This window comes from Prunus persica, chromosome G8, assembly GCF_000346465.2.
Source record: "Prunus persica cultivar Lovell chromosome G8, Prunus_persica_NCBIv2, whole genome shotgun sequence".
NCBI classification, from domain to species: Eukaryota; Viridiplantae; Streptophyta; class Magnoliopsida; order Rosales; family Rosaceae; genus Prunus; species Prunus persica.
Window position 1 is genome coordinate 19,528,711 of NC_034016.1, and position 15,228 is coordinate 19,543,938.

A 15,228-nucleotide genomic window follows, 5' to 3' on the forward strand; every position below is an offset into this window, starting at 1 on the left:
TGACTTTGGAGGAAGATTGGGGTATAGGGTGCAAAAACTTGCAAATGATGCTTATTTGTTTGTATTTTATTGGGCTTGAACAAAATTATGATGTCAATTAGATAGTAGCCAGCCCCTAATCACGATCACTGCCTAATGTTATTAGGGCCGACATTCAAATATGATTTAATTACGTTAATTGTTTATCATAATAATTTGACAACATAACATATTAAATTATTTGTCGTAAGACAGTTTGAATTAATGTGTATAAATGTCAGAGAAATGGACCCACCAATACCAGATAGGATTTTGTTGCATGCTTAACATGATGTTGTGGTTTTTATCCAATTTCCAAGTGGCAGAAGGAGGAGAGATTAGATAGAGAAATGTTGAGGGGACCAAATTACCATGGACCAAATGCCAGAGAGTGTTAAATTGGATGAGTCAGATGAAGCTTAACCGACATAAACCCTATTGACATCCAATCCAAAACTCACAATCCTCTCAATTTGTATCCAATCTGCTCCAATAAGACTAAGTTTTGCAAGCTGTACTGATGGAGGGCCAAATTGGACCCCCAAAATCAATGAATTTTATTTGGATTTACGGTTGTACTGGTTTGAAATATGTGTATATATATATAGGCGTGTGTGTGTGTAGCGTGGTCCAGTAGGGGTCCTTTGGGGAAGATGGTCCAGAGGCTAGGGAGGAAAATGAGGACTTTCTTGTGATTGAGAAGGGCATAGTGAAGAAGGCCCTTGTGAAATAGGTGAAGTTGTTTGGTCAGTGCCATGTGAAAGCCTCATGGCTAGGAAGAACACAAGAAATTGTGTTTCCATTTCAAAATCAATCTTTGCTTTGATTTTCAAGGTCATGACCGCGTACATTTATTGTTTTAGCAAGTCAATGTTGCCAAAATTAGATATTTTATCAACTTGTTTTTTTTCTTTCTTGATTTCCATGGATTTGACTTGGATTAGGGTATAGAAAGAAACAAACAGGTGAAGAGATTGGGAAAAGAAATAATGGAGTCAAAGATAGTGATGTCGAAGATGGCTTTAGTCTTGGATGTTGTTGATGTAAGTGGAAATCGAGTAACTCTTAGGTTTAACCGGTTGTATACAACTATGTAACCTAAGCGGCTGTATACATACAACTATGTTTTTTCTCTCTCATCAAGCAATGAAGAGGCCTGCTTACATCGATCTTGGATGGAATGGTGCCTTGCATAATTTATCTTCCCTTGATTCAACTATTGTATATATTTTGCATGATCCATATGCCATAGATTGCAAATACAGTAGCAATCATGTTATGGTAGCATTGTGACAATTAGTAAAAATTCCACCATAGAATTTGGTTTTGCAACTAAATGGAATTGGGATGTAATATTTTTTCTGAGCCAAAAAAAAAGGAAAAGTCAGAAATTGCATAAAATTGTCCATACACTGCAGAAACTGCCCAGAATCTCAGCCAAAAGACATCTCAAAATTATGTATTAATGGTTGTATATATTGTTTCTTTGTACAAAGAAAAAATTGGTGGAGATAGCAATTTGCTCAGCCACCACTACAAGACAGTATACACCTATTATCTATCTTCCTGCATAGAATGGCAGAAGAAACAAAGACAAAGGAAAAAAATGAAAAAATAATACACACCCACTTCCATGTATTGCTTCCCCCTTTCAATGACGAGGATTTTACATTTTGAATGCCCAAATAAAAGAATAAATAAACAATTTTACAGAAGGGGCATGGATATAAAACAGGGAAGGAAAAAAAGAAAGAAAGATTTACAACAACAAATGCAATAGAATTTGAATTACTACTGCCTACCTTAAGAAAACAAGAGAAAATCATGACCAAGTATCCTTAACCTCACTCATGTAAAAATTCGAAGGCAGGATGCTCAAGAAGTTCGTCTGCTGGTTTGACATCCGTGAAATCCTTCTCTTGCAGGGACGTAGAGAGGTCATCGACCGAGAAGGGGATGCTACATTAAGAAGCATGGATTAGTAGCAATTCAGAGTGCCCATTTTTCCTATATGGCTACAACTGGGAAAATGAAAACTAGGTAAAGAAAATAAGCGTTGCATCATTAGACAGTTTCAATTTTACCCCGTTAATTGTAATATAACAATCAAGGAGGGCCAAAGCATTGTTCATAATGAAATCATAATATGCATAACAAAACATAAAAAGTATAGCCCGTTTTCATTTACCCCGAGGCATGTGTGTGCATGCATGCAAGTTTGTAGGTATATGTTTTTGTGCGGTCATTTTCCTTCGCTCTATCTTATAGCAGTAACTTATAAACAACCCTACTCCAAGAAACAGTAGTTTCTGGGGTCATGTTCAAGGATCTGCTATTCCGGATTAACAGAGAACATATGAACAGGGAAAAAGAGACCCCACCTGGAATTGTCATCCAGCAAAAATGAGTTGCTGACAGCATTGTTGGAGTCCTCGGTCATAAGTACTCTCATACTGGAAATTACCTGTAAAATGAAAGAAATGATAGTTGTTATGTACAAAAATCACTGGATGACGGTATGAATCCAGACACTGCAACTAAAGAAGATATCATCATTCGACCAAAAGAAAAATCGTCATAGACGAACATACATCTGGAGATACGCTTCTTGTATTATAGTTGTCGTCCCAGTAGAGAGTGCATATTCTATACAGCTGTTGAACACTCAGGATCTGAAGAAACAAAGTGTTGATATGAGAGAGAGAGAGAGAGAGAGAGAGAGAGAGAGAGAGAGAGAGAGAGAGAGAGAGAGACAGACAGACAGACAGACAGACAGACAGACAGACAGACAGACAGGCAGAGACAGAGACAGAGACAGAGAGAGACAGAGAGATTATTGGTTGTGTGGGAGTGTGTGAATGTATGTGTCTGACGACCATGCTGGACCAATTCAGATCATCAAATCATATTTGGTCATGGGATCACCACATGCACCTTCCGTATGGAAAACAAATGACGATAAATTTTTGCAGATACTAGAACAGGATTTCTATAATCACAGGAAAACAAGTAAAAACAGTTATTTGGGTCCTATTAAACAAATTATATTCAGTTTTTATGCACATCTAAGGACCAATGATCAATTATTAGGCCATCTTCTATCAAAATGTGGGTATCCCTACGAATTCCACTCACACACAACACACACACACACACAGAGAGAGAGAGAGAGAGAGAGAGAGAGAGAGAGAGAGAGAGAGAGAGAGAGAGAGAGAGAGAGAGAGACTCACAGGGCACAGATCATTGGTGATTTCATCGTAAGAAATTCTATACTTTTGATGTATGACCTGTTGATCAATGTGAGTTAAGATCAAGTAAGCTCCATAGCAAAAGATTTAATGAAATAAATTTTAATATATGAGAAAGACCCCACAGTATGGAGTTTAGTAACACAAGAACAATACAGGACATTAATACGTATCTTGTTGGACTACAATTGTGTGGTTCACAGTATCTTATTGGCCAATGCAAGTCAATATATGAATAACATTTATGTTAAATTATTTTCCCTAATTAAGCACAACCAAGTTTGAGAGAAATTTCACTTCTTTGTATGAAACGGCTAAGTTGTCAGTCATTCATGGGGAACATGGACTTTGCTGCATTAGCTATATTGGTATATGTATCACATCTAAAATAACCACATTGACCTGAAAGTAACACTAATATATATTTCTCTTGACACAAAGTGGATAAGCCTACCAGGAAGCCAACAGCTTGTCTTATGTGCTTAAGTTCATCCCAAGATGAGCCTGCATACTGGAATCCATGGAGACGGAGTTATGAAAAGTCAAAAAATAAGGATGAATTTTAGTGCACATTGTGGCATCTCCCCATTGAGATACACTCCAAACTGGCATGAGATGAATTGAAAAAGTTACAAAAAGAAGGGGGAGAAGCACCTCTTCTTTTGCTTGACAACACCATAGCTCCAATTCAGCCAATCCAGATTTCACATACTCCCCATTGCTGAATGTACAACATTCACGGCGTAGAAGAAGACTAAAATAGAATAACATGTTAGAGTTAATTTAACTTTTCAGCAAAAATGATAGAAACTCCAAAGAGTAAACAAGCAATTACCTATTAAATAGTTGTACATTAATATATGAGAAAGTCTGAGTGAAGATCTCCTTGACAAGAATAGGAGGCACCTGAAAACCCAGAATCATAAGGATAAAATCATTTGTATGCTCATTACGATGAAGAAAATAATAAAATACAACAAAATACATGAAGTAAAATATGTGGCATTACCCAAACTAGTAAAGCATAGTGAAGAAAAAGTGTTATAAGTTTCTTACAAAATTTTCTTTCAATGTGCTAAGGAAAGTGCTAAGGCTATCAATAATGCTCTGCCAGTGACTCGCGGTAGAATCTTTCCCAAAGGACCGCCCAGATCTTAGTACGCCCTTTGACGTTCTTGGTGCCTATATATATCACCATTAGAGATGAAAAAAGCATTCAAAGTGAAAACATAAAAGTAAAGAATTAGGATAAAGGAAAGAAATTTAATTGACAGACTCATTCGAAAGGTAAGGGAAAAGATTCTCAAAAGTCCAAAACCACACAAGACGATCAAGTGAATGGATATCAGAAATCGTATCAGGGCCACAGTCCCTCTTGGTAGGATTAAGACGTTTTTCCAGTCAGATAAAGAGCTTAAATAAAACTCAGCATACCTGGATACACGAAGAAATGAATGATGACAACTCTTTTTTCAAGTTGTCTCGAATGATGCCGTATATTTTCTCCACATAGGCTGTAAGCTGCTGCTTGAAAAGTAATGCTGGGTACTTAGCCTCCACTTGGCGTACTACATCAAGTGCAGATGCAGAAAGGTTTGCAAAAGAAGGGGATGAGCGGAAACCCTGCAATTACAGAACCATATTAAATAAGAGAGGAGTGAAATTTGCAAGAAATAAGTCAACATAATAAAGCAGCTCAGACAAAGTACGAGTTAAAAAGAAAAAAAAGGGAGAAAAAGAATTTGGATACCATGGTCATCCTCCCAAAGAGAGATGTTGGAGCAGGTGGCTTCCGGTGTGGAGTTGCCCCAGTTGCACCAGCACCCTTTAGACTTCGTTGGAGTAAGAATAATAATGCAGATGTATTTGACAACCAGTAAGCCATGTGATCATTGTTGTCTTGGTTCTGGAATCAATAAAGACAAATCACTTCATTATTGATTAAAATGGCATGTTTTTACATCATCTTTCTACTGCTTAGAATTATCCCATTTAATGTTAAACCATGCATTCTGTCTTTTCCAATCAGATGAGTTGTGATAATGGCCTGGATGTGATGATTATTCTTTCCTTGTGGTTTGAATAAATGTTACGCTGAGACAAGATAGGATACTTGAAAGTAAATTTGTTTTAGATGGAATCTAGTAAATTAGGTCTAGTTTGAATCAACATTGATCAGTTACCTCAATTTCCGAACCAATCATCTGAATGAGACGATCAAATACACTAGTCCTTTCAGCCTCAAAAGATTTCCAGTGGAGAAGACATTTGTAGATGGTAAAGGCTGCAACAGGCTTTCCTTGACTGAACCCAATGTTTTTCACAACACAGTTGATAAGAGCATCAACACTCTCCTGTGGAAAAGTACCAGGCATGATGTTAAATGAAACCAACCTACCAAGACACACACACACGCAGCACCCCCTCGGGGAGGGGGATTCAAAGGATTTTTGTAGTACTAAGAACATACATGTTGACGTTCAATTACTGATCTCCTCAACTTGCTATCAGATTCGGTCCCAAACTTCTTCACTGGTGTTGCACTTTGTGGTTCCTGAAAAGACATGTCTTTCAATTACCAAAAGATAGGAAAAGCGAGCACCTATGTGAGGGGAAATATTGATGGAAACAGAAGCGAAAAAAAAGTAAACTTACATTGTCTCTGTTTTCTTCGCTCACATGATGACCATTTTCCACTCTCTGTAAAATGAATAACATAACTCAATGACCGCAAGAGAGAGAGAGAGAGAGAGAGAGAGAGAGAGAGAGAGAGAGTGAGTGATACCTGAGGTTCCAGAGTTGGCGGATGCTCTGGTGGCTTTTTAACAGGTGTACTTAGCTGGTGCCGCCGAAGAGTTTGGTTTTCATATTCAATGTCAGAAAATTTTTCTTCAAGCCTGCGAATGAAAGTACCAAAAATCGCAATGAAATAAATAACTGTGAGAGAGAGAGAGAGAGAGCATGACTGGTTGCAATTTGAATGATAGGCAGTGTAAGTGTAACGCAGTCCAATTAGCACATTATGCTCCAACTGTACTATCGATCTAATTAGAATTTCTGCTTAATCACACAAAAGAAGCTTCACTGAAATAACCTTTGCATGGTAGTCTTTAATTGAACAATTTGTGATTCTGCCTCCAAAGCTTGCTTCAACCTTTCTTCACTCGTTTTGTTTGCCTCTTCATATTTTTTCTCTGTTTCATCAATTTTCTTCTCCAGTGAATTCACCAAAGCCTGCAACACATTTCGATAAGCAAGACATCAGCAAATAGAAATGCACGAGTTCATTCCCCCAAACTCACTGTACATTTTTGCTAGATCAAGTCTCAATATAAAAGTATAGTAGCCTAGAACAAACCGTACATCGTATACTTTTGGGCACCTTACCTTAAGTTTTTCATTTTCATTGGTTAGCTTCTCCATCATGGCATGATCAACAACTGGAACCTCCTGAATTATTGGAACTTTTTCTTCTGCTCTTCTTACAGCTTCACGTTCCTTCTCAAGCATTGCCTTAGTTTCTTTAAATTGAACTTGCATATCTTGCAAAGCAGACTGCAGCTTTTCATTTTCTTGTGATTTGGCTTCTTCCAAGTCAGCCTACAAGTAGCAGAATATTCAAAAAGAGAACATATCAAAATATTGGCAAACACATTTAGCTATTGTCCTTTTTTTCCTAGATTTTTTTTTTGTTTGATGTATCCACCGTCCACTTTCCAGTAGACATCGTATTTGAATGAGACACACAGTGTAACAAAAATACCATACCCAAAGTAGTTTTGCTCACCCAAAAATGCCAATGAACATACCCAGTACTCTGAAACAAGTTCTATTAAATTCATTATTATGCTTACCCTCATGCGTTTCTCCAGTTGTAACCTCCATGTCAATTCTTCAACTTGCTTCTCTAATTTATTTTTGGCAGCTTGGAGGGCCCCTGTTTCCCTTGCAGCCTGTATAATAATACAATAAAGAAATGAGACCCTCTGAATTTGAATTGCCAAAAGTGGACAATGACGAAGTTAACTGCTAGTCTGCTGCAGAAGGGAAACATACTTAAAGAAACATGACAAACAATCCTATCTACATAGTACATGGAAACTTTATGTGGCTCCATATATGACGTGTGTATATAGAGCTCCAAAAGATACCATCCTTTAGCTAAAATGTCCAAAGTTATATCCTCAAGCATTAAATGAATGATGCATACGTTCATCGGGACATAGCCCTAGCCAAAGAACTGCTGTGAAAAGAAAATAAAAAGAGAGCTCCTTACCATCTTAAGCTTTCGTAGTTCAGCACGAGCGACTCTTCCCCTCCAAGCACACTGTGTGGTAATTGCAGCTTTCTTTGTCTTCATATAATGCAAGCGTGCCAAGAATCTGCGACACTGGCTCTGCAATTACCAAAGTGATTCTAAATTTTTAAAGGAAACTTGAAACCATAAATATTTGAGCCAGATGTGGCAATAGAAAGGAATGCTAGACATTTATAGGACTCGTTGAAACATGTTCAAAACTATAAAAGAAAAAAGGTATTGGCAATTCATGTGTAACTAGAAAAACATAAATAAACCAAACAGCTTTAAAACTTTTAAAACGGTGATCTATTTTCTCAATAAATCATTTTACCTGAATGATAATTGCTGCTCTGGTCTGCCTTCTGAAGCGTAACTCATTACGAGCAGTCATCCCTCGCATGCCCGTCTGAATAGATACAGCAGAGCAATACAATTCTTTGAATGCTTTCCTAGCAAGATACATCCGCAAATGCCTTTGGATCATCAGACAGGAAGCTTCTCTCCGCATGCCCTGATAGACATGTCGAGCAAGTTGTCCTACAATTGATAAGCAAAACATCACAACAATTATGCGATAGTCTCAAGGTTAAGTTGTCCTACAAATGATATAAGCAAAACATCACAACAATTATGTGTAGGTTTCAATAGAAAAAAGCACTAACCTACAACTTAAAAACTTGAAAAACATATAACAAATTTACCTCTGCAAGCAGCTTGGAGCCGTATTGCAGAAATACGGAGGAGAACAAAACTTCTTTTAGCCAAATAAGAACGAACTTTCCTTTGAATAATACTAGCCGATCTTCCAAGGACCTCACTTCTACGAGCATCCAATTCCGCCATTTGGCCAGCCCTAAGGAAGACCTTTGTTTTACCAATCTGAAAACAAGAATAATATAAGATATATTGTAAAAACCAATTCACAAAACAAATGTACAAGTATCACAGTGACAATGTTTTTTTTATAAGAATAATGCACTTTTGTATCATGCAAACTTAGAATTGCAAACTGTAAAGAAAAATTAATCAACTGATCGAGTAATTACCTGATAGCCTTCTAGGCCCACCTTCTCTAAAAGTCTCTCACAAGCATTGACCTCATCAGTACTGCCATGATATAACATAAGCACGAGAAGAAAAATTAGGACCTTTGACATATGCCTCAAAATCTAACTAACAAGACCAATCAAAATTTACAACCCCCCAAAAAAGCAACAGACCTCCTATCCAAAACTTCAGGTGCAAGGAGGCCAAATCGGTCTATAAATTCATCAAAAGCTTTTCTAGTAGGATATCCAGCACAACTTATCCTGATTGCCTCCATGACCCCCTGAATTCAAACCATATACAGATGCACGGGATCTTAATTACAACACTATAGGAAGAAAGCAACCTGAAGATGTCAACATTCCCTTACCCCACAGCGGAGTTGTTGTAAAACATTTTTGTTCTCGAAGATTGCTGGCTTAAGAAGGTTGTTGGGTTTTACACAGCGTATGTAATGTGGCTCAGTAGAACTGAGAGTTTCAAGCAATTGTTGCAATTGTTGCTGCATAAAGCACAAAAGAGGTGTTCACAATCCAAGCAAATAAACAAATCATTTGCCTTAAAAGGACTATTAGTTAGTCAGACCTTAAACCGAGAACCAATTGAAGAGAACTTTGACGTCTTGGATGAATCCTCAACTAAGGAGGTAAACAAGCCTGAGACAAAGGAACAATTTGAAGCACTCAAAAGTGCTTGATGCTCAGCAACCACATAGTCCTTGTTCTTGTCCAGAAACAGTTCAGTTTGATAAGTGACCTGCAAATTATATCAAACCTTGTTACTTGTAACATTTAAGATTGTAAACTCTATAATTAAAACATAATGTGAACTAAAACTAACAGTAATTGTAGTCGCTATACAAACAAGTACACTTACATCCCCAGCATAATGGCAAATTGTGAAGTCACTTTGTGATAATTTTGGTTTAGTGAAGCGCTTATGATTCTTGAATGTCTGATATAACTTTTGGGCAAATGTTTCATGTGTTGATCTTGGAAACATACTACAAAATACAAGCCTCGGTTATCTCACAGCAAAAGGGTCAGTCTAATTTGTACTAAACAATGGTAAGTCACGGGTATCCATGTGGCACAAAAGGACTCACTTACCAAGCTTCGTCCAGAAGAGCAATTATGCCACCAGGTTTCTGAAATCAGATATATGTAAACTTTAAATTTACAAAAATATTATAAAGATTACTAAACGATAATCGTCGATAAAATAACATGTGCAAAATTCTATTTATAACAAAAACCAAATTACAAATCTACTTGCAACATAATCATCAAACTTTAAATAAAGAAAAACAGCAATATATGGTGTTAAATAGTGGCAAAGAAAAAAAAATACAGAAATGTTGAAAATGTCAAATTTCTGTAAACATAAGAATTCACTAAAGAAAGTTAGTCAGGAATTTATGCAGAGTCAGACAGTACTTGCCTTTTCAATTAGATCTAGAATATCTTGGTTGTCAACAAACTCAATGTAACTCCAGTCAATCTCTTCTTTTGTATATTCTTCTTGCTCCATTTTGAAAACGTGCTGCCCAACAAAATAATACAATCAATATAGATGTACTGAAGAAATGTACAGGATACTATGGAAAATAGGAAGTCCCAAACCTGATTGAAATGTTGTTGAAGCTTCTCATTTGTCAAATTGATGCAAAATTGCTCAAAACTGCGAAATCCATAAGCGAGTAAGCATCAGAAGAAAGACCCCAGCAAGCAAGTCTCCAAAAATGGATCATCACACTCTAAGCATGTGTAAATCAAATGATATCTATGCATCATGTGGATTCACAGACAGTAGGACCACCACGTCCTGCTGTCATATTGTGGAACTTCCGGCCAACCCTAGGTGATCACCACAAGAGCAGGAGATCGAACAAGTGACACTGTAATAACATTATGCTAATAGTAGTAATTTATGATCCTCAATAAGTTCTGGTGGAAATCTAGAGTGTTCACCAGAGCCCAGTGGATTGGTCAGATTATGAGTACAAAACCTTGGAAATAACTGATGAAAGATGATATCCAACTATTTTGCATCTGAATCACATGCTATTGAGGGGATGGGGATGTTTCTTCACTCGGCAAAACTATTTCATGTCAATTATGAAAACAAAAGACATACTGATTAAGCACCTGTTAGTTTTGAAGCTCTCAAATCCATAAATGTCCAAGACCCCAATTAAGAACTTAGATTGAGGGTCTTGACCAATTGAACTGTTAATCTTATCCACAAGCCTGCACAAAAGAAAACAACAACAACAACAACAACAAAAAAAAAAAAAAAAATCACAGAGCAATCAGAAACAGCAAAATTTCAATTTATGGTTCCAAATTGAAGAAAGGAAACAGTAAAACCAAAAAAAGGTCCACAATAGTATATCTTCATTCAAATTCTTCTGATAAGGAAGCTTACCAATCAAACAACCTGGAGTACACAATTTTAGCCAGAGCATCTCTACTGATGGCTGCAGCTTCTGGATCCAGCCATTTTGTTATCGTTTCATCACGAGTTACAATTACACGTTTGCATAGAGAATCTTCTAGTGCCTTCACATCACACCTGAACAAAAGGTATAAAAGATGAGGCTGCAACATATGGGGAGCCAAACTTGAAATAAGAGCATCCGATTGTGTGCCAATGTGTCAATGAAATTCCATATTTACATGAAAAGCTCAGCAGCAGTTTTTAGGTGGAACCAAGATTTTTCGTCCTTTGGCATGGACGAGTCCATTTCCTTTCCCTTTGCAAATTCAATGTTTCCAAGATGCAGAATTGCTGCCACAACTCGAAATATTGCATCCTAATTGCAGTAGAAAGCAAAGAGAAATTAAAAATTCAAGGCTATTTTAAAAAGATAAATTATCATTTGAAGCTACTCCCTACATTATACCTGTTCATTAGAACTCATACCAACAACTTCCATTGCCCTCCTTGTTGCAATGTATTCTTCAGAATCATCAACCCCATCCAACTCATAGCAATTTGATTGATTTAAATAATGGAATGTTTTAGGGTGTCCCAATTTGTACCTCTTAACATCCTGCAAATGACAAAGAAAAGGCAGTCTATGTTGAAAGAAAAGAAACCTGGAACTTTGCTTGGTACAGTTCAAGCCATGACAAGAAAGAAAGATCTGTGAAAAAAAAACAAGCTTCTACATATATCTTTTGTGTCGAAATCTGCATGCACACTAAAATCAGATCCCTTTTTCAGGTCTGTATCCAGGATCATTAAGATATTTTCCATTCACTTGAGGGACATAGAAATATTAGGATTAAATGTGCAGCACATAAGGTTCATAACTCTTGCCATAAAACAAGTGTAGGTCAAGAAAGCCAAGATTCATTACCTCTGGTGGTGCAGCACAAAGCATGTAGAAACAATGATAATTTCTCTCAGGATTGGAGACTTGACAAACGCGTGATCTTTCAAGCAAGTAAGTTCTTATAGCCGCTCCGGAGATCCTCCCACTCTGATCAAACTGAAGCTCGACAAACTTACCAAAACGACTGCAGAAATCACAACATGCAAATAAATGTATTGCCCAATAAAAAATGTAGCATACACAAAATTCATGGTATGGGAAATGGGAGCATTTACCTGGAGTTATTGTTTCTAACAGTCTTCGCATTTCCAAATGCTTCTAAAACAGGATTTGACTGAAAGTCACAAGAAACCCGAACACACTCATGTCATAAAGATGGTAAATTAAAGATGAAAAATAAAAAAGTTTTGGAACAAAAAACAGTATCGAATCTTATGACTTCTCATCTCCAACAAATTGAGGTTCTAATCCTTGGTACCTCCAACACTTGCTGCTCAACAGTCCTCCCTTCAGCAACAGCTCTCCCTCCCATGTAAGCAAGATAGCGCATAAGCAGTTTGGTGCTTTCTGTTTTACCAGCCCCACTCTCTCCACTAACCAATATTGACTGACTTATTCCATCATTTATCATAAGTCTGTAACCAAACAAATGGACCTTTACATTGTTGGATGGACAAGAAGATAGAACAAAAAAATAAACAAACTACAATGCGAAAATGTACCTATATGCCGCATCTGCAACAGCAAACGGGTGTGGGCTCAGTTCACCAAAGTCTGCCCCTTTATATTGTGCCATCATATGACTATCATAAAGATGAGGTAATCTTCTAAAAGGATTCACGGCGATCAAAATGTTCCCTGTGTATGTCTGGAAACAATATTTAGTCTATTAGATCATTGGCTTTCATGTATTAAAAGGATAAATTAAAAGCTCACACATACAACCTGACCGTCCCCACCCCACCAAGAAACCAAATTGAATAGATACATAAGAAGGATTTGAGATGGCATAACTTTTAAGTTTATTGAACACTTACGTATATTTCATTGATATCATATCTTGATCGTAGATTATCTAGAACACCCGGTTCATGCAAATAAGCCAGCTTTGTCATATCATCCACTCCACAGGGTGGGGCTTCAGCATCTTTAGGATAGATATTGGAAGCTTTAACAACAACCTGCAGTTTCCACCCAAATGGAGAAAGCGAGGAAGCAAAATCGACAGAAATATCAGAACAAGCTAAAGGCAGAGGTGACACAAGAAATAATTGCGAACAATGGTTCAACATAGAAAATCATTAATAGACAATGGCATGCACGAAAACATGGTGAATAATAAATAAATGCACTCACCGTTTTCCCTGAAGTGCAGAGAACCTTGATCTGTTCACCTTTAACCTCCACAACTTCACCATCTATCCAAGCTTCTTCGGGGTCCTCCAACCAAACAAGAGATCCAACCACTAAACTCATAGCAACAGCCTAAAAAGCAAAGAGTCTCATTTGTTAACATATGGAGCGAACTATTAGAATGGTAACTGAGCATCATCAAACAAAATTAACGACAGGTGCCACTTAGTACCAGCAACAATACCCAAAGTGCAAAGGAAAGATTTTCTTTCAATTTTCAAAACCAAGGAAACGTCAGAATTAAGTAGAAGAATTGGTATATGTTAACTTGAGAATCAATTTATAAGCCATATTCAGCATGGAATAGTTTGAACATTTGACCCTTTGAAGTTCAAACTCAATTCCAAAATACTGGCAACACAAAAGCAACCATGTCATTAAGTTCAAGTAAGGGCATCCAGTTCCAATTCCAAGACTCTATTTTCCTGCTACCCAACAAAACCTATCTGTTGTTCAGTGACTGATTTAGTCATGGTCGTGTAATCTGCGGCCAGACCATTAGTAGCTTATTGCATATGAACACCCCCCAAAAACTGATATCCAAAATTGCTAACCGTGTTGAGTTACAAAAGTCTCATTGTCATCAAATATATTCTTAGGCTTTAAACAGTGTTGCCAACATGTTAAAGCTACTGAAGATGAAGCTCGAAACAGGTGCTCACTAAATCAAGATGGGCATTTCAATATGACAGTATAAATGAACAAATCTTAATGGCATCTATCCAGACAAAATGACACAAACGAAAGGAAATCAAATTTCTTTTCTACTTCAAACCAAACACAGATCAGTCCACAAAGAAAGTAAACCAATGACAACAATCAAATCATCCACAAGTTCAATATAAAAATGACAACCCAGAACTCCAAATGAATAAAATATACACAAAAACAAAAAACCAATAGAAATATACAAAATATAAATACCATTTAAACAGAGAACTGATCGGATCAGAGACTTGGGTTTGCTTCTGGATCTACTCCCACCCTTCCCCAATAAAGACCATTCAAATTCAGCAACAAAGTTTCCAACTTCTCCTCCTTCCACTACAATCTTTGCTGGTATTCCTTTGAAACAAATCAAAATAAAATAATGGAAAATGAAATTTAAAAATGAGAAGCTTAAACCCTTCAACAACCCAAATAACTTGAAGAAGAGATTAAGCCCCTTTGTGCTGTTCAAGCAGATTCTCTTGTTCTTGTGTTGCTTTGTTGTCTTTTGTTTGCTACTTCCCTCCGCCTATCCAACTTCGTTTGGACTTTGGTTTTATTTTTTCGGGTCTCAAAGTTTTATTAACATAATTGTTACTAACTTGCTATTAAGGATTTAAATTAACAAAAATAAAACGCCAATCAAGTCGCTTAAGTTTCCGAAACTACCCTTAGATCTTGACGGTAATTACGTAATTTAAGACCCGGTCCCGCTTGAGTTCACAACGTTGTCTGAACTTTTTACCTTAAAATATCGAATCGCGGAGGCGGTAAACCCTCATTTCACATTTTGTCAACTACTTTTCTTCCAATCTGTCAATTGTTTTCTATTTTTTTTCTTTTTTCAATTTGATCCTATTACAAATTCACACTATATTATTATTCAATTAAAAAATAGACCACCAAAAATTTAAGGTTAACATAGACCACTAAAAATTTGAGCATATGGTCGAGAATTTTTATATTTTTAAAATATAAGCGATAGTATAAACTACAAAAAAAAAAATGAGGTTTCACACACACACAACAAAGATGTTATGGGAATTCAAATCTAAGATCTCTGATCTGTCATGCAGGAATTTTAGCATTAAAGTAAAAGTCATTTTCAATTACTATGTATGCTTAACATAATATGAAATTGTGTGTAAATGTTG

The 15,228-nt window shown here is 36.7% G+C and overlaps 1 protein-coding gene across 1 annotated transcript; it reads right to left on the minus strand.

Moving 5' to 3' along the window:
- On the minus strand, positions 1,450–14,635 carry LOC18766430 (myosin-6). The gene is made up of 39 exons (XM_020570018.1): positions 14,291–14,635; positions 13,310–13,438; positions 12,991–13,134; positions 12,676–12,821; positions 12,432–12,588; positions 12,229–12,287; positions 11,978–12,137; positions 11,519–11,668; positions 11,292–11,428; positions 11,041–11,187; positions 10,761–10,862; positions 10,236–10,293; positions 10,054–10,155; positions 9,723–9,760; positions 9,490–9,616; positions 9,199–9,369; positions 8,984–9,115; positions 8,787–8,896; positions 8,613–8,673; positions 8,268–8,445; positions 7,898–8,103; positions 7,543–7,662; positions 7,121–7,219; positions 6,654–6,866; positions 6,361–6,500; positions 6,052–6,163; positions 5,922–5,966; positions 5,737–5,820; positions 5,450–5,620; positions 5,017–5,172; positions 4,701–4,889; positions 4,323–4,448; positions 4,102–4,172; positions 3,921–4,020; positions 3,721–3,777; positions 3,249–3,305; positions 2,610–2,690; positions 2,400–2,482; positions 1,450–1,977 (listed from the first exon to the last, which is right to left on the minus strand). The coding sequence occupies exons 1-39, from the start codon at positions 14,291–14,293 to the stop codon at positions 1,863–1,865; spliced, it is 4,536 nt and encodes a 1,511-aa protein (XP_020425607.1). The 5' UTR covers positions 14,294–14,635; the 3' UTR covers positions 1,450–1,862.

Excerpts from the sequence above, each read along its gene's own strand:
- LOC18766430 (XM_020570018.1), bottom strand. Across the intron at positions 5,621-5,736 it reads CAGTAATTGAACGTCAACAT|GAGAGTGTTGATGCTCTTAT; the intron begins GTATGTTCTTAG and ends ACTTTTCCACAG. Across the intron at positions 2,691-3,248 it reads TCACCAATGATCTGTGCCCT|ATCCTGAGTGTTCAACAGCT; the intron begins GTGAGTCTCTCT and ends TTGTTTCTTCAG.